Source organism: Tetrahymena thermophila, assembly GCF_000189635.1.
Source record: "Tetrahymena thermophila SB210 genomic scaffold scf_8254187, whole genome shotgun sequence".
Classification (NCBI taxonomy): Eukaryota; Ciliophora; class Oligohymenophorea; order Hymenostomatida; family Tetrahymenidae; genus Tetrahymena; species Tetrahymena thermophila.
In genome coordinates this window covers 277,167-297,383 of record NW_002476086.1, presented here as the reverse complement: position 1 = coordinate 297,383, position 20,217 = coordinate 277,167, and the positions used below count along the sequence as shown (strand labels likewise).

The 20,217-nt window shown below is 21.2% G+C and overlaps 6 protein-coding genes across 6 annotated transcripts; 4 read left to right on the top strand and 2 right to left on the bottom strand. All coding sequences in view use genetic code 6, as the record gives it.

Annotated features, from left to right (window-relative positions):
* Nucleotides 1-1,689: 1,689 nt before the first annotated feature.
* TTHERM_00695600 (alternative oxidase) lies at nt 1,690-2,658 on the top strand (the record flags this gene model as incomplete). The annotated part of the gene is made up of 1 exon (XM_001025571.3): nt 1,690-2,658. One exon carries the CDS (start codon nt 1,690-1,692, stop codon nt 2,656-2,658), a length of 969 nt encoding a protein of 322 aa, XP_001025571.1.
* Nucleotides 2,659-4,534: 1,876 nt separating this feature from the next.
* Nucleotides 4,535-4,879, bottom strand: TTHERM_00695610 (kinase domain protein, putative; the record flags this gene model as incomplete). The annotated part of the gene is made up of 1 exon (XM_001025572.2): nt 4,535-4,879. One exon carries the CDS (start codon nt 4,877-4,879, stop codon nt 4,535-4,537), a length of 345 nt encoding a protein of 114 aa, XP_001025572.2.
* Nucleotides 4,880-6,661: 1,782 nt separating this feature from the next.
* On the top strand, nt 6,662-7,129 carry TTHERM_000695609 (hypothetical protein; the record flags this gene model as incomplete). The annotated part of the gene is made up of 1 exon (XM_012800474.1): nt 6,662-7,129. One exon carries the CDS (start codon nt 6,662-6,664, stop codon nt 7,127-7,129), a length of 468 nt encoding a protein of 155 aa, XP_012655928.1.
* Nucleotides 7,130-8,315: 1,186 nt separating this feature from the next.
* TTHERM_00695620 (transmembrane protein, putative) lies at nt 8,316-11,040 on the bottom strand (the record flags this gene model as incomplete). Its single annotated transcript, XM_001025573.2, has 2 exons — nt 8,316-10,028; nt 10,222-11,040. 2 exons carry the CDS (start codon nt 11,038-11,040, stop codon nt 8,316-8,318), a joined length of 2,532 nt encoding a protein of 843 aa, XP_001025573.2.
* Nucleotides 11,041-13,126: 2,086 nt separating this feature from the next.
* On the top strand, nt 13,127-17,867 carry TTHERM_00695630 (hypothetical protein). The gene is made up of 5 exons (XM_001025574.3): nt 13,127-14,674; nt 14,750-15,154; nt 15,293-16,443; nt 16,620-17,224; nt 17,297-17,867. The coding sequence occupies exons 1-5, from the start codon at nt 13,223-13,225 to the stop codon at nt 17,671-17,673; spliced, it is 3,990 nt and encodes a 1,329-aa protein (XP_001025574.2). The 5' UTR covers nt 13,127-13,222; the 3' UTR covers nt 17,674-17,867.
* Nucleotides 17,868-18,889: 1,022 nt separating this feature from the next.
* Nucleotides 18,890-19,456, top strand: TTHERM_000695629 (hypothetical protein; the record flags this gene model as incomplete). The annotated part of the gene is made up of 1 exon (XM_012800473.1): nt 18,890-19,456. The coding sequence occupies one exon, from the start codon at nt 18,890-18,892 to the stop codon at nt 19,454-19,456; it is 567 nt and encodes a 188-aa protein (XP_012655927.1).
* Between the last annotated feature and the right edge of the window lie 761 nt (nt 19,457-20,217).

Below are 20,217 nucleotides of genomic sequence, written 5' to 3'. Positions count from 1 at the left end.
TTTTCAAGTTAATCTATAACAATTAATATCATTTATTTTTTAAACATTCAATTATTATTGAAATATATATATTAAAATATATGTTAATAATATATTACTTTCAGTTAAATTTTGCTCTCATAATTTGATATGATTTTATTATAATTTTGCGATAATATTCTAATTTTATTTTATTTTATCCGAATAAAATATGTTTTGACTTGATTTGAAAGGCTTTGTAATAAATATATTATTATTCTATATCATTAATCAAATAAAATCTATTAATAACATTTAAAATTTATTTTTATTTATCTATGAAGACATTTTTATATATACCAACTAACATTTTTAAATTTTATAATTAAATAAGTTAATTTTTTTTATTCAATTAGATTAAAAAAATTTTTATAAAGCAATTTAAAGTTTCTCAATGAGCCATAATTTTGTTTGTTAATTTTTTATGTATTATGAGCAAATAATTATTGAAGAGTTATTTTATTTTATTTAAGTTAGAAATAAATTAACTATCAAGTAAAAAACGCTAACTTTTATTGATACTTCAAAGTAAAATTTATAAAACCATAATAAATTTTTATATTTTGGATTTATTTTCTTTGTTTTTATCCAACTTAGATAGATATGATCTCAATCTTCAAAAAATATCTATGGAAGATTATAAGACCATTTATTTATTGCAAAAAGAATAATGAAAGAATTTGATAAAGAAGATGCGTAGTTAATTTTATGTGATTTACTAATATTAATATTACGAATTATTTAATTAACATTTCAGTATTTAATTAAAGTTAATCATCAAAAATACGTTGTTAATTTAAATAATAAATGCTTAATTTAATACTATGCTATTATGATGCGCTTTTTTCTATTTATTTTTTATAAATTGTGAGTACTTTCCTCTACATTTTACAATATCTTGAAACTTCATTCTGATTTAGAATTCATGTATTTAGTACTATATTTCCCATTTTAATTCACATTATGATAACATAAAAGCTCATAATATTAACCAATAAATGTGATCATTCTCTATATTTAATTGGTTCTTAATTTATTTGACTTTTGTAACTCTGTAGAAGTATGAAGGCAACTTGAAGATGTAAAATCAAGAGTTTTGAAAAAGAAAAAGAAAAGAGTATTAGAAATTTAATTGCATTTTTCTTTTTGATAGATTTAGATCTATCTGTTTTAAATTTAATCAATTTGTTAACTTAACCTTAAATAATCTATTTTTTTATGAATCCTCCAGAGTATTTACATAATTTTATAAAAATTAAGAAACTTCTAACATGTTCTGCTTTTAAAAATTCTAGGCATGATATATGAAGAATTAGAGAAGAATCCTTTTTAAGATTTGTAATAATGGAGTTTTTCTTTAAAATAATCTATTGAAAGTCGAGAATTTAATCATATTATGCATCAATTAAGAATAGATAATTTAATAGCATACCATATTGATATTTTATCATAATTTTTCAATGAAATTAAATTTTTACGATTCTGATAAACTACGAACTTTCCGTACAAATTTAATATTAATTTATCTTTCTATTTCAAGAAAGTTCAGCAATATTTCCTTTTTAAATACTCATTTCAAGTAGTAAAATTAATTTAATAATTAAATAAATAAAAATAACAAACATACAAATAAATATTTATAATTCTGCTTAAGTTTGCTAAATAATAATTATGAGAGCTAATCTTTTCAAAAAGTGCTTATAAATTCACAAGAACACTAATACTCTTTTTTCTGTTTCCAGAAGATTCAAATCAGATTTACAATACACCCCAGAGAATAACTTTTTCTAGAATACTTTTAACAGTATCAGTTAATCTTAAAAGTAAAAAGAAGTCAAAACTTAATTCTAGCCTAATGCAGTTTCTACTGAAGAAAAGCTAGGTGTTTATGTCTTACCACACCCTATATGGACAAAAGAAGATGTTGAAAATGTTTAAATTACTCATTTCAAGCCAAAAAATATTGGCGATAGATTATCTCATTATCTTATTCAAAGTATGAGATTGGGTTTTGATGTCATGAGTGGCTACAAAAAGGTCTTCCCATGGTAGTAAAAAAGTGGCGAATTGACTGAAAGAGGTTGGTTAAACAGAATGGTATTCTTAGAAACTGTCGCAGGAGTACCTGGATTTGTTGCTGCTATGCATAGGCATTTACGTTCATTGAGAAGAATGGAACGTGATTATGGTTGGATCCATGTTTTACTTGAAGAAGCTGAAAATGAAAGAATGCATTTACTTACATTCTTAAAAGTATAAAAGCCAACATTACTTTTCAGATTAGGAGTAATTTCTGCCTAATTTAATTATGTTTTGATGTTTGGATTACTATATCAATTCTTCCCTAGAGTTTGCCACAGAATTGTTGGTTACCTAGAAGAAGAAGCTGTAAAAACCTATACTCACTGTATTGAAGTTATTAATTAAGAAAATAGTTCAATTAGTCATTGGAAAACTAAGAAAGCTCCTTAAATTGCTATTGATTATTGGAGATTGCCTGAAAATGCAACTATGGAAGATGTAATTTATGCAATTCGTAAAGACGAAGAGCATCATAGAGATGTAAATCATGATCTAGCAAGCGACTACTCTCAGACTAAGGTGCTTGCAGATACAACATAAGATGAACACTACATTTGATAAAAAAACTTACAAAATTTTCATTTAAGTACAAAAACAATAATTCTTTATAAAAAATTAAATTATCTCAAAAAATTTCAATAAAAACCAAAATTATTTCATTTAATCCATATTTTATATTCATGTAATTTATTATTTCCCAAGCTTTCCTTAATGTTATATTGACTTATTTCAGATTAATTTAGTTAAATGTCAAATAATTTTTTATTGATTTAACAAAAGTAAATATTTTTTCAGAAATTTCTTTTTTATTAAAAAAAATTTTTTACATTAAGAATATATAAATCAGAACCTTACTAATATAATTAAGAAATAAAGTTATTAATAAAAACAAATTTTGGATATTTTTTTATTGCAAAAATATGGAAAAAGGTAAAAATACTTTAATTTTTGGATAGAAAATTTATTTAAAAAAATCAATATAAAAAACTGTAAATAGTTTCTAATATTTTTTTGAAATCATAATAAAAGCTAGATTTTGAAAACTAAAATCAAAAATTATTAAAATTTGAGAAAAATACTTAGTTTTAGATATAATTCTCTAATCTTAATTTCTAATAGAAATTGTTTTTATGGTAAGATTAATTAAATTAATTTAAAATGGCTCTCAAATATAAAATAATTATGAGATAAAAAAGAATTTCAACATTTATAAATAAAGTTATTGTTTTATTTAATTATTTCTTTTTTAATGACTTTGATATAAAATTATTATTTTTTATTTTAAGAATTTTCTAATTTCTTAAAATTATTTATTTTGAGATTTCTTTTTAATAATTAATTAAAAATAAATAATATTTTTAATTCTATTGAGGTTTTCAAACATAAAAATTAAATTTCTTGTATTAAATGTTTTTGTATTACTTTCTTGTCAAAATTACAAAATTTTATAAATAAAGTAAATTATCAAAAAATTTAATTACTTTTATGATATTTTATAATACTCTTTTCATTTATCAGTTTTTAGATATTTTGCACAAAAAATTAATTTATTTGAGAGAGATTTAATTTTTTTTATTGAAATAATATTAGATCACAAATAAATAATATGAGAGTTATTAAATTTTTCAAAGTAACTTTTACATTATTTTTAACTCGTATATTTATAATAATATTTCAATATTTTTCAGAATCAAATCTTCTATTTAATAATTTAAGTATTATTTTATTATGATTCCAGTAAGGATGCCTAAATACACATATGCTCAAAAATTTTGTGAATATAAAATTTGAATAAATAATACCAAAAAAGTTAGAATAAATACTTAAATTTTTTTCAACCAATTATTACATTTTTATTATTCTTATTGATGGTTTTTATTGTAAATTGGAATTACATGGTCTTTATCATTGGAAACAAAAGATTAAATATCTTAACACCTAAAATTAGTAGGGATGCTTTCTTTTCTAAGACCAAATGTATCTTATTAAATTTCTTTTAAGTACATTTATTCTAAAGTTAAAAGAACTTTTATATGCTCTAATCTTTTCTTTGGATCAAGTTTGGTTAATCCTTAAATAATTAATTTAAACTCATCTTTGTATTTTAATTATCTATCTAAAAGTGATATATCAATATTATATTTTTGATATGCACATCTTTCAAATAGAGTCTTTTAGTCAGTTAACATTCTATAAAGTATTAAAGCAAATGAAAATAAATCTGCTTTTTTTGAAAGTCTATTTGGTTCAAATACAAAACCTTAAACTTATTCTTCAAATAATTATCTATTCTAATCAATTCCTTCTGGAGCTCTGTATAAATAATTTCCATTAGACTAAGAAGCAGTGCTTAGATCTTATTATAGCTACTTTGATAATCCAAAGTCACTTACTACAGCCTATCCGCAATAGTCTATCAATATATTTTCAGGTTTCAAATCAAAAATTATAACATTTTCATTATGAATATTACAAATTCCCAAAAATATTTCATAAGCAAGCTTGATGATTGTATTTTCACTAAAATATTAGTTTTAATTAATTATTTGCTGAAGACTAGTTTAGCATGCTTGCAATTAAATGATAATGTAATCTTAGTTATCAACATATTTATTAATAAATTTTATTACATGTTTCTTATTTGGAAATTGTTAAAGTACATTAATCTCTGCTTGTGCTTGCTAACAATTAGATTATCTTTCATAGCATTTGAATGCATACATTATATTTCGATCATCATATCCAAAAAATACCCTTGCTTAACACCCTTTATCCACATACTTAATATTTTTAAAATTTTTTGTTTTCAGATACTACTAAATGCATTAATTAGTATATATATCACCTGGAGATAAATTGTTTTAATCTAAATTGTTTTATTAGCATATTCCAGAGAACTAATCAAAAACCTCAAATTCTTTAGTGATTAAGTCCTTTCTTTCTCTTTCTAAATCTGATTTAAATTTAGTAAGCAGTTTTTAAGTATTAAGTTTTTAGATATTTTTGTTTGTTAAGTTTCCCATTTTTTTAATTTTTTTGTTTTTTAAAAAATATTATTGAATATTTATCTCAAAATTTTATCTATTTAAATGTATATTTTTTTGTCGTTTATTAAATGTATTCTCTTATAAACATTAGTAATTAATCAGTTTTATCTAGGCATTAGCGTAACTAATTCACTATCTCAACCAATAATAAGCATTTTTTAATGATAAATTATTAAATTCTAAAATGATAATTTTATCAGATTTCATCCAAAATATCTTTTCCCTAAACAAATATTATTATAATCATTCTAAATTTATAATAGCATTACGATATTCTAGGATAGATAATATATACTATTTAGATTAAAACTATTTTCTTTGAAACGGTGTGCATTTTTCTGCTTTAAAATTTCTTAAAACTTCATTAAACTTTTTAAATTTTATATACTAGTTTATATACAAAAAAAACTACTTAAAAAATAAATTTTTTGAAATGAATATTATTTATATTTTATTAAAAATACTTTGATTTTGTTAATCTTGTAGTAACATAATTTTAGATTTCTCGGTTCTGAAATATAAATAAAAAATTTGTCTAAAAAATAAACATTATGATTATCTTAAATTATTAGAATATTTAATTTTTAAATTTTCTAAATTATAAAAATGAAATAATATTTGGCCATTTTGAGTGAGATAAGATAGTTTTTATTTTCATGATTTATAAAGTAATGAATTTTATGAGTTTATTAGAAATTTAAATTAAGTTTTTAATATTCAAACACTTGTAGCCTTGACTCGTTTCTAAAAATTAAATTCTGAATAAATTTATCTATTTTATAAGATTAGATAATTAACATTGTTTATTATAATAATATATGTTAACAGTAAAAATATTTTTGAAAATATGTAAATAAATAAGGTACAAGTTACTTTTATTAATCATAAATGTAAAATAATAAAACATTATTTAGTATTCTCTGGTTTGCTTTATTGATGTATACTTTAATTTTTAAGATGGTTATATATTAATATCTTGTTAACCAATTATTCTAAAAATAAAAAATACCTTATTTATGCAGGTTAAGACAGTATTAAAAATAAAAGTAATATTAATGATTAACATTCTTATAATAAATTTTATTTATTTTTAAGATATATTTCATAGTGACTAAATGAAATATTAACATTTTCTTTAAAAGGATAGGAAGCGAGTCAATAAAAATTCATCTAATATTTTATTTGATTATTACACATGAGTTTAAAAAGTATTTATAATAAATAAATAATATTTGATGGATTCTAATAATAAATATTTGTTTTTCAAAGTATAAATTAAATATTCAGCTTTTTACTAAGATGCTTTAGAGTCAATTTATAATTCATAAAATATTTAAATAAATATATTATTTGATTTTTATATAGTGACTCAAAAAGAATTTCTCATAAAAGAATAATTGGCAATGAGCACTCTAAAAATAAATTTTAGGTAAATTAAGTGAAATATTACAAAGTAAGTAAATTAAATATTTTTCACTAAGAAGCGAGTTAATTATATTAGCAAAAAAAATAATATGACTTATAATATCATATATTCTGAATCATTAATTGTTTACCAAAATATCAAGATATACATAAAAATCAGAAATTAGTAAAAAAATAAAAATGTCTCATAATCACAGAAAAAACAAAATTAAAAAAAATAGTATGATTTCATTATGAAATTAGTTTATTAGGTGCAGAAGGAGTAATAAAAAATAAATATCAATGAGGATAACAAGTTTATAATATAAAGAAAAACAAACATCAACTATTGGAAAAGATTTAAAATTTAAATTTATCAAACTAGGTAATAATATTATGAAATTCTAAGTATGGGATACTGCTAGTTATTCTTTATATCGTTAAAATAATGTTTAATACAGAGGAGCTACTGTTACTTTAATGCTTTAACGATTTATAAAACTTTGAGAGCGTTGAGAATGGATATAAAAAATAACATTCGTAAATAAAGATAGTCAAATTGTAAGGTTTATTGTTGAAAATAAATGTTACTTTAAAAAGAAGGTAGATATATATACAACTCCTATGACTCTTTTATAATTAACTAAGAGAAATATATTGAAGTGTCTGCTAAAGAAAACCACAAAATTAGAAAATTAGAGAGCTTTTATAATTAGTAATTTAAAAAATATATATAAAATTAAATGATCATTTATGAAAGAGGATAAATCAAAAACTAATATTAATTAGTATTATTAAAAAAGAATGAGAATAATATATAATTTAAATCCTATAAAATATTGAATTTATCTTTTTATTTATTTATATATATATTTTGTAATAATTTTAATATATTTAACTTACTTACTAATTCAGTTTGTTCTATTCTTACATCGTTAAATCTAGAATCAAGAACATTTGACAAAAATCAAAATCCAGAAAAATATATTGAAAAAGCAAAAATAATAATTAAATTTTAGCTTAATTTGTGAAATAGTATATACTCTCATGATAATTTTAACATTTCTAAATAATTATTAAAATACTATTTTGAAGATATAATATTATTTCATTATTTTTATTAAGAAGTTTTATTTTTTAAAAAAACTTAAATTTTAGTGAAATCAAAACATAATTTACTTTTAAAAATAAAATATTTGAATTTTTTAAGCATGTCTATATCTAAATTAAGTAGCTTGATCAATATTAATTTAAATCTAAAAAAATTGTTATTATTTAAACTTGTACAAAGTTATTATGAAGGATTTAAAATTTAAAATTTCAATTTGAGTATTTTTTAATTTTGAGAAATAAAGTAATAATATTGTTGTCTTTAAGTTATTTATTTAATTATTACATGCACATGTTTCAATAATAAAAAAATTCTATTTGTTTTTAAATAAATTAAAATGTAAAAGTGATTTGGAAGACTATAAAAATGAATTAAAATAGATGACTATTTTTAATTTGTTTACCAAAAAAAAATAAATAAAATTTTTTAAAAATTTATCTGCTATTAATTATGTTTTTCTAATTTCAGTTAAAACCAAAGATTATTTGATTTTTTTTTATTATTAGGAAAATCAGATCAAAAGTGAAAAGCTTTTTTAAACCTAAAAAATTGATGAACCATAATTTGTATTTATTATTAATCTTTAAATGCTTTTTTTCCATAATAATATCAAATTTCTTACATTTTCAAATATTATATTTAATTTTATTTATTCACTTTCTTATTTTTAAATCGTTTTAGTTGCTTTAAAAATCAATAGGCATTTAGTATAATTGATTAGGGGCTATCTCACTGTAAATACTTTGTGTTAAATCTTTAGTTTCATCTTCTAAATTCTTTTGTTCGTTAAATTTATTCATTTATTCATATATATTTTTTACTTAGAATTTAGGTTTCTCTAACTATAACTCTAATTACTTTTTATTTAGCAAAAAACTCTAAGATTCATTGACAAGTAAAGGATTGATAGATTCTTACTTTTTAATAATATCATCCTATTTTGTTGGATATTAGGCTTCAGTTTATCCTTGTATTTATTCTAGCTTGATTATTGGAGATTATTAATTAAATGTATTGATTTTAGATTAAAGTGAAATATCTTCAATATTAGATTCTTCAATGTAGTTATTTTACCAGACATTATTACCCTCTGCTTAAAAGATAGATACCAAATTAGGATCAAGCAAATCAATAATTTTTTGATCTAGAATTGTATGATTTTACTTGTTAACTATTTTTTTATAGGCCTAAAAGGCGTCTTTTGCCCTTTACATTTCTGTTCTGTGGTCTTGATAAAGTACATCCACTTCATAGCTTTTTTTAATTGAAACTTGGCTTTAATTTTTATTTAAAACTAAATCTGAGTGAATAGTTGGCTTTGGCAAATAATCAAATAGTTTTAATTATTCTTGATCTAATAGTAGTCTTTTCAATTTTTCAACTTCTACAAGCTTTTTCAAAATATTAAAAATATCCAAATTGTAATATAGTTTATCAATACTGTATTATATAATTTATTTCTTTTTTTTCAGCTCTCCAAAAGGATAAATTATTGATTTAAAGTACTCCCAAATGTTCATCTTCATACATTTTGTTTCTTTCTTCATAAGTTCGTTAAATCTATTTTCTTTAAGTTTCTCCTCAATCTATTTTATTTTAAGCTTATATTTTTGAATTTTAAGATGGTTATTTTAGTCTAAAACTTCCTAATCCTTAACTCCTTGAGTTATTTCATCACTGTTTTAGACATCTTGAATAAGTAAATTTAGTATCTTTTTTTAATCAAGCTGATTTGTTTTTTGTTTGCTATATTGTTTGCTTTATTTAAGATCGTTTCTATAATTTGATATAAATTATTTGCTATCAAAAATTTATTTTTCTTTATTCTACTTTATCTGCTAGAAATGTAGAGTTTTTTAAGAGAGATTTTAATCATTGTTAATTTAATTTCCCTTATTTTATGGTGAATAAACAGGACTGTTAGGATCATAAAAATTTGTTTTTTAATTTTAACTCAAATATTAAGTGTTTTTTTTCATTATTTAATTAAATTTAAATCGATGATTCTATGATTATACTTATTCTTGTAATTAATTTTGCAAACTATCGATCTGTTAAGATTAGTTCGGAGATTAGAGTTTTTATGAAAGATTAATGTGCTTTTTTTCACTATCTTTATTTTCCTCGTCCTCATTTTTTGAGTCTTCATAGCTGAAAGCCTAGTTGATAAGAGTTTAATTTAGTTGCAGTTAAGAAATTCTTGTACAAATGAGATAGCCAACAGCCAGGAGACTTTGTGTAAATCCTCCAATTTCTGATATTATGTTATTAAAATTTTTATATGTTCTACTATAAAAGCCTTCTTTTTATTTTTCAAATCTAAATACTACACTTAGAAAGTAATTTTAAAAGTTGTCTGGAAAGACCTAGTTTATTAATAATAATAGTAAAATTATTAATACTTTGAAATTTATGGTTTTATTAGAATCATCCAAGCTTTTAGCAAAAAGAAACAAACAAACAAATAAAAAATAAATAAATAATTTTTTTATGATAAAAAAATTGACTAATTTAAAACAAAAAATAAAATGTTTGATTGGTGACTAAAATTGAGATTACAGAAACATCATTATAGCTGTAAGCAGGAAAATGTTGTGTAGTTAAATCAGGCAAAAACCATCCGAAATCACTTTGCACGTAATTATTTCTTAGATACAATGTAACAGCTTTTGGCATTTAAGTGGTTGTAGCCCAGTATATATCTCTTGAATACATCTTAAAAGGATTATATTTAATTTAAGGATTTACAAAAGAATCTGATAGTTGCATAGCAAAATTAGAATTTAGTAAATAGTGGTCTAGCTACTCTTATGACTTACAATTCTATTTGCATTTTATAACCAACAATTCAAGATAAGAATATATAGGAGATTAGAAATCACCTTACAAAGTTAATTCAATATTTGGTGGAAGACAATACATGTTTTAATATTTTAAGCTTGTATAATAATTTATATTGTCTGGATTCTTAAAATTATCTAAAGTGCAGCGTTATACTTAAATTTGAGTTATATTCCAAACAGCATCATTCTATTACGTAGTCTCATTGAACATAAGTGTCTTTTAGTAAAATGAAGCTTAAATAGTATAAATACCTTCATCAATATAATAACTAAAATTTGGGTCTTCCATTCCAAAAGCTAAAGGAAATGTAGAGCTTGATATTTAAAATGGAGCAGGGTTATCAACTTACCTTTCGCTATAAATTACTTGTGGACTTGCTCTGAGAAATACATCTTCGATAATGGAATACAAACGAAAACCAATAAAGCTTATGATTAAAAGTGTAATAAATGAACCACTTCTAGTATGATAAACTGGCTCTCCCTTAAATCTAAGTAAAATTTAGCTACCGAAAATGTCTATTTTGTTAAACATATGACTAAGTTGTTAATTTTGTTTTATTTGTTTTGCTTTTGATTTTGAAAAAGATTAGCTTATTATTTAATTTAATTTTTTACTTTTTTAGTAAACATAAGTCTAAATTATAATCTTCTTCTCTCTTGTATTCCTAAAAAGAAAGTAATTTAGTTTACTAGAATTACAGTAATCTGAACAAATTTCATCATCATCCATCAATTTAAAACATGGTAAACATTTTTTATTTATCTAAATTCTTTTTTAATAAAAGAAATAATTTTATAAAAACATCTAATATTTGCTTTCTTTAATTATTGGAGATAATTATTATAGAAAAAAAAAGTAAATTCTTAAAAAATTTGTTTATTATTTTCTTAATCAATTAATCAAATTTTATTTTTTTTTCCCCAAATATTGTTAATAATTTTTATTTGGGATGAGATGTTATTTTTTATTTTGATTTAAATTATAATATTAACTTATTTATATTATTTTCCCAATGCAATCAAAACAATTAAATTTCTTGTAAATTATTTATCAAATTTATTATTAAAACATCAAAATTAATTTTTAAATATTTATTCAGTAAGAGACTCATGTGTTGCCTATAGAATAACTCCTTAGTAAGTTATTTCTTCACATTTAAAATCAAGATCAAAATAAACAATTTAAAAAGGAGGTTCTTTTTTATCATTGAAGATTACTAAATAACATTTATTAATTGTAATAAAAAATTTATTTATTCAATCATATGCAATACCTGTTAATAATAGAAATTTAAATTTTTAAAAAATTATATTATATGTGCGAGATTAGATGTTTATCGATTTTATTATTTGTGTGAGGTAAGGTGAAGATCAAGTTAATATAGTTAAATTATATTTTAATCAGATTAAGTTATTTGAATAGTCATAATTAAGGAATCAACTCTTAAATAAAAAAAATAATTAATGGTTATATTTTTAAATAGCAGTTAAATATTTCAGATAATATTTCATTTTGTATAAAAATAACTTGAAAAATTCTTTTGAAAAATGTTAAATTGGTTTATTTTTAAACCATTCCAAAAATGATTTTTTTATAAATTTTGTAATAATAAACTTAAATATGTTAAATATTTTCTTAATTAAGTTAAGTACTATAACAAATAAATTACATATAACTTAAAGGTTTCACAGGTTCTTGTTGCTTTAAATTTTAAGATTTTTTGCTAAATAAATTTTTTTTAAAATTGCTCTCTCATTTATTAAATTAATTTAAAGATATGATTTTAATTGTTCTAATTAACTCATTAGAGTTCAATTTTTATTTAGATTTCCAATATGAATAATTATCAACAAGCTCTATTTTATATTGTTCATGTTTAAATTCTAATTGCTTTTAAAAATTATTATCTAAACAATAGTTAATATATTTTTATATTAACTAAATAAGTTTCATGTTTTAAATTTAACAAAAATAAATTTGTTTTAAAATTAACATTTTTATAACCTTAAATAATAATTCTAAAAATAGCATTTGTAAGTTTTCAAGTTATTTTGTGAGATTTTAATTTTCAAATCTGTCATTAAACTGACTTTTATCTTTTATTTAGCTATGAAAACTTTATAAATTGTTCTAGAACCTTATAATCAAAGGATTATGGTGGACAATAGTTTTTTATTTTATTTTGGTTTTTTTGTTTTTAAATATTTTAAATTTTTTTGATTAACCTTTATAATAAAAGTATTTTCAAAACCATTTAGAAACAATGTGTGAATATTACAATTATTTGTTACAATTTCGTGAATTAAAAATTAAATAGTCCTTTAAAAATAAAAACTAATGAACCAAATAAAAAAAATAATTGTTTTTTTTATAATTGAAATTGCATATTTATTAATTAACTTTTTTTTTCTTAAACAAAAGTAAATTTGTCAATGCAAAGAGATCTATCTTGCTAGTTAATGATTCTATAAAAAATGAGTTCTTATAATAAATTCTTTATTAAGTTTTAAAAATATTAAATGCAAATTTAAGTAGTTAGATTTAGTACTCTGAGTAAGTATTTAAAAAAAAAAATATATGTCATTAATATTCTAATTAGAAATTAATTAGTATAAACATATCTTATATTATTTTATTTTTTTTACTTAAAAAAGAGACTGATAAAGTTTGTGTATTAATTAAAAAACTAATTTGTTATTAGTCTTATTATTAAATGTAGATAAATAAATTAAATTATCATATAAAGTAGGCAAAAATGGATATATCAGATAACTAGATACAAAAGACTGATAATGAAGTCAGCTCCTAAAATAGTTTTTTGAATTAATAAGAATATTACCTTGATAATTTAGATAGTTCAAAGTAAAAGGATGTTCTAGTATAATAGTCTACTATCTAAAATTTTGGTATTAAATCTAGAGAATCAAATAATTAGATTCTCAACAAGTATACAAATGTATCCAGACCCTTATCTTATGTAGTAAAGCTTTCTAATTACTCTTACTTAGAAAAAGTAATAGAAAAGATCAAGGACCAAGTTAAGTTTAAGTAATCTATGAAGAGGATCAATTTTTTAGCTGACTTTACAGAGAAAGAGGTTGAGGAAATTCTGGCACAATATGGAGAAGAAGAAAATTATCCAGTTATTTTAGAAAGAAATAACAAGGATTAAGCGAAAACAATTGATTTTAGAGGAGAGAAATAGTACTGCATGCAACATTTTGAAAACAAATATTTAAAGGAAAAAAAAGCGAACGAAGAAATAGAATATGAACTCAAAGAATATAGTATAGATATAAAAAATAAAAAAATGGATCAGTCTCGATTCTAAAGTCTTTGCTAAGAAATTATAACAGAGAGAGACAGCATTGTTTCTATTGAGATTTCTATGATTGAAATATTTAATGAAGGCTCAAATTTCTATAGTTCTAAAGATGCTCAAATTCAATTCTTTAATTCACCATTTATTTAATTCATAATTAAATAGTACAACTTGATAGCACAAAAAATGCAGTATGATAAAAACTCTTCGAAGCTTAGCGTTTCATTCAGCGAATCAGATTCAGAATGCGAGTCAAGCTTATACAGAAACTTTGAAAAATATTCCAAAGAAAGTAAGCTGATCTTATTTGGTCTTAATTAGCAAAAGCTTGAGTCATGCTTTGAACATTTAAAAAACTATGAATCTTAACCACTCTATTTAGATTTTTCAGACTTAACCAATATTAATAGTAATATTAATAAATAGAGCATGTATAATGATACTAAGTATAATTCTGAGTTTATAAAGACTAAGATTGAAATTTTTAAAAGATGTTTTGAGAAGTAGTTTGAAGATATGTTAAAAGAAAGTAAAGATTCAAAAGGATTAAGAGGAGAGAAAGAAAATTAAAATGATACATAAATCAGGTACAGATTAGATGGTGATTAGAGAGACATTTAAAATATTTAAAAGTGGTGTGAAGAAAAAATATCAAGCATATAAGGAAATATATTTTCTACATAATATAACGATTAATTCCTAGAAAAAGAAGCCAAAAAAAGAATAAACAACATAGTTGAAAAAATAAAAGAAATAAACACTATGACTATAAATAATAAATTTGATGAAGTAACTATTTTTATGTATATAAGAAATCCAGAGTCAGAGAATGATGTTAACAATGTAAATTAACAAATAATTTATAAACAAAAATTTTTACTAATTCATTTGTTGAAAATAAATAATAATATTTAATAGGTTATAGAATAGTTAGAATATATTTCGAACCTTAAAAGAGATAAATTATAGCCAGAAATTTCAGTTGAGTTATTAAATAAGATAGATGATTTCAATAGTTCTATTGAATCTGAAAAGAATAAATTTTGCTTTCCTATACAAAAATTTGGTAAAAACATCTATTTAACAGGTACCTTACAACAAATAGAAAAGACAAAATAAGCATGTCAAGACTACATCAAAATGAATATCTAGAAAACCTTCCATATTTAATAAGACTTTTGCATAAATTAATTAAACAAAAGTATTTTTATAAAGTACTTCTAAACTGAATTTTAAAATGAATTCCCTGACTTTGAGGTCGTCAATTAAAATAGCCTCTAATATAGTACCATCTATTACAAAATCAAAGAATTCTAGAAAAAAGTAATTGCTGAAGAATTAATTTTTTTTCAAATTAAAATATTTTTTATTGAAGCCTTTTTAAGTTTAATTTTTTATTTACTTTTCTATAATTTTTATAGTTTTTTTGTTTTGATTTTTATTAAATTTATTTTTAATTAGGAAGTTGAGGAAAAGTTGACTACATGCTTGAAAGAAATAAATTCAAAGATTTAAGAATCTGTAGTTTCCTGCACATAGAACTAATTTTAAATCTTATAAAAAGAAATAAGTTTTCTACATTAAGTATAATAGAAATATAGCGTTGAAATTATTACAGATCCTAAAAGACTCAATGAATTAGGTCATACTGTAAAAGATTTAGATGTTAACTCCTTTCATATAAAGCAGCAACTGGCATTTTCAACTACAAACTCTAAATTATAGGTTTGCTTATTATGTGCTGATATTCAAAATGTTAATATTGATTCCCTGATGATTAATATGAAGATTAGTGGTAATTACATTGATAATTTTTCTCCAGAAATAGTGAACTAAACTTAATGTGGCAAATTTGTCATTTAAGAAATTAATTAAATTAATGCAGGAACATCTAAGCTACTTCTTGATTACCCAGATAACGAAGATGATGATGATGGTGAAGATTTATAAAATTCAAACCCTAAAAAAAGGAAAAACTAAAAGAGAAAGTTTTAATATTTTTCTGTTAGCCATTTGAACACAAACTTCCCTATAAAGCATATTTGCATATCTGTTTTAAAAGAAAACAAGTCAAACATTAGAAATCTATTGAAGAAATTCTTGAAAGAAAATGAATAGAATTTCAAAATCGGAATAATCATTCCTAAAGAAGAGGATTTAGATATTCTATATATTTAAAGCCTGAAAGAAATACTCTATGATTTATATGGTGGTGATCAAAACATAGGATAAAAACAAAAAAATATTTTCTTATTTTGTGAAGAATCATAATTCTCAAAAATATAAAATAGTCTTTAGAATAAGGATGGGAATAATCAAATTCTTATGAATAAGCTTAAAGTAGGAGATAGTCTTTTTAGTTCAATTAAAAAATAATATTTTATAAATTAAGAACTTGTCCCTCATGAGTTTCACCTATTACTTGATAGTTTTACAATTGGTAAACACAGAAATCAAGAAAGATTTTATGCTTTTCTCCCTAAAAAAGTTGAATAAGGAGTTAAACTAGAAAAAATTTAAATTTGTATACCAACTGAAGATAACTCTATATAAACTATTATCAAAAATAACACTCGTTACACATTAACAAGCTACTTAGATAAAGCTGATTTGTAAACTTATTTTTTATTTTCTTTAATTAAACAAAATATTTTTAACCTTATTAATAAAAAAGAATCCATCTTTCATAATCAGCTTTTTATTTATTTGATTTTGTTTTAATGTTTTATCGCTTATACTTTTAACAATTAACTAACAAAATAAAAATATTTTATCAATAAAAAATTAGTGAAAAATAAGATATTGAAGATATTAAGAAGGCTATTTAAAAAGCTAAAGATTAAAAAATTGAAAGTTTTTATATATATAGTGACGATAACGATTGCTATTAAAGCGAGCTCGTGAGAGTTAATGTTAAAAAAAGAAAGATTGTCTACTAAAGAAATAAATAACAATATGTTGAGTACAATGAAAAAGATATCTAATAAGATGAAAAGTTAAATTTTGTTTACATCATAAGAGGATATAACCAAGAAGATATCAAAGAATCATAAAACTAAATTAATAGTAAGCTATTTATAAACTTAAAATACTTCAAAGAATTATGGGACTATAATTACGTTGACGAAAAAATTCCTAAGCTACTTCCCTTAATCAAAAGTGATTAGAATCACATAAAAACTATTGATTCATTTGAAAAAATATTTAGAAAAAAATAATTGAAAATATTAGAGATTCAATTCATATAAAATATTTCTCTTTATTAAAAATTTTAAGAATAAGTGATTTAGTTACACAATAAATGTAAAGTGGTATCTGAATATTAAGAACCAATGTTTTATAGCCATAGCGATAATTCAATTCTACAAAATATATTCTAATGCAATAGTATAGGTAACAACCACTTTTATTTATTTTAAATATTATTTTTTTTTATAAATATTAATAAATAATAAATAAAAATAGGTTTTGATCCTAGAATCCATTACAATTCTATGAAAAATACAAACAGAATTTTGCTGGAAAATAGGCCTTGGTATTTCAATAATATTAATAATATTAATGGATATGAGTAATGCTTAGCTTGCTTTGTTGTTAAAGGTAAAGTTCTAAAATAGGATTTCTCCAATGAATAGTTTGCAAACTTAAAGAGATTACCAAAAGATGAATCTGATAATTAGTTTTATGACTGTGCCTAGATGGAAGAAGGAGAAGAAGTGAGAGTAGCAGTTTTCGATTTCCACAGAATTTACCCTGCTTACTTAATTAAATTTTAGAAAAAAGATGAGAGTGAAACTAATTATACAACAGACGATTAATCCAGATATCATAATTAAGATTGAATTTATATTTTTAAAAATATTAATATATAAAATTAATTAAGTAAATGAATAAAGTGTCTTGAAAAGATATATCTCCATATTTGTATTTAATTAATTTATAAATAACTATATCATTACAAAGAAGAAAACTTTATTTGTATTAAAAAAATTAATAATATATAACAAAATTAAATTTTATTTAGAGTGAAATGCCTATTTAATTTACAATAGGCGAAATGTAATATCTTAATAACATAATAAACAAAGCTAAATAAGCTTAAAACAGATTTATTTTTAAGTTTTTAGAAAGTTTTAAATTCGCAAAATGTAAAATTAGAAATAATATATACCATATATTCTTATATAATGTCATTTTTTTTCAAAAAAATAAATTATGAAACATTTTTCGTACTGGTAATCTAAATATTTTACATTTAAATTTTTAAATAATTTTAACACACATTTCCTATTTATTATTTTATATTTTAAAAATATTATTATCAATAACTTTCTAATAAATTGAAAATAGTATAATGTAACATTTTTCAAAATTTTTTTTTTCAAAAATTTATAAAAGTGAAAAAATAATAAATTAATAGAATTTTTTTTGAATGATTTAAATAAATAAATTTAGTGATTATTTAAAATTAATAATGTAAAAATTAAAAAAATGGACTACAAAAATTATATATTTTTTACTATAACAAAATGATTAAATTTTTATAGTTTCTTCAAGACAAATTATTAATAAGATATTGTTATACTCTAATCATGTTAGAATTTTCTTTAGTGCTTTGGTCAAAGTTGTGAAGAATTTTATTTTTAAAAATATCTTAAACACTTCTGGTAATTTCTGGGTGGTTTATTATTTTTAATATATTTTGCTTAATATTTTAAACAGAATCACATTCTTTTTGGAAAGAATTGCTACCTAATGATTGATTGCTTTATAAACTTTACTTTTCTTCTTCATATGTATCTTCATTATCAGAATAAATTTCTATAATCTCTATCTTTTTAGCAGGAACCTTTTTAATAATTTTTCTTTTTTGCTATATTTTTTGAGTTTTCTGCTACTCATGTAAATTTTTTTATATTTTCAAAATTTCATCATTATCCTCATTCTAATAATTTGAAACTTTTTATTCAAAAATTTTTTTTTGAGTATTTTCAATAGAATCATATTTATTAAGTGAATTAGATATGCTGAAATTATTATTTTTTTTTGCTAAAAGCTATGTAGTAGTAATTTGGTGAGTTTCTAAAGGTAGTAGATCGCAATATTACTCATATAGGGTAAGATTTTAGTTATTATCAGGGAGGTTTGGAGTTTTACATTCAGTAGTTTATAATTATGGGTTTGGTTTAGATTCGTATGCTATTATAAATTTTTTAATAGGATTTAAGTTTTTGGAATTTATGTTTTTTGCTAAAAGTTTTGTTCTTAGATTTTCGAGTATTTATTATGGATTATCTGAATCACAAAACTGCTAGAATAGTAAAGAAGCTTTATTATTTATTTATTTAAAAAGCATGGCTAAAAGTTGAAATTCATTACCACTTGGTTTCTATGATAGTTAAAACTGGTAATCTTTTATCAAGTTAATTTAATTTTGCTCTTAAGTACTACAGCTTTCTAGTAAACCTGAAAGAAAGGAAGTTTTTTAAGGAAAGTAGTACAATCCTAAGCAGTAAACTTTTTAAACAGAATCTAAATCTTCTTATTTTTTAAATATTTTTACTAATTGTAAATAAATATCACTTATTTCTGGATTTATTTCAAGAGAATATTTGTAGCAAATGAGGGCATTTTAAATGTCAAATATGGTCAGAAAATATTTAGAAAATTTAATAAGCTGATCTATTAGATTCTGCTTATCTTTTGGTTGCAAAAAGTTAATAAAATACTTTTTAAATATTCTAACTACAATTTAGAAGTATTAGAAAGAGTCTAAAGAAAAATTTGTTTAATTTTCAAGTCTGCTTGCATGATTTTAAATTATTTTTCTAAGAATTTCAGCCAATAATGAGGTTACCTAATTACTAAATTTTATTATAAACTCAAAGACATTCTGGCTTGTGGTTCCTGCATTTCTTATTTGAAAACCTTTATATAAGTAAGACATGATAGGACTGTATATATTTTTTTCTATATAATTAAATTCCTCAATAAGCTAATTAATATTTGATAATAATTGTTTGTAGCAAATGCTATTTTCTTAATACTAAATTAAAAAATTTCTTAGCTACTCTTAAAAATAGTTAGCTTCCAACTATTTATAAAAAGAAGATATTTTTTGAGCCTATTTTGAACAAAAGTTTTGAAATTGTTAATCTTGAAAATTAAGGGAGCTAACTTGCTTCATATTCGTAAAGGAGTTCTCAATCTATACTAGAATTTGAGTGAAATCTTAAAGTTTCTTTAGGCTGCTTTAAAAAGTTTTTAAGTTATCATATTTCTTCTCTAAAACGTCTTCTATTTTTGCTATTTTTTCTGGGTGGTTATGAGATATAAAACAAGCTGAAGTACCAACAAATTTTCCTTTATTTTAAGATTTATTAAAT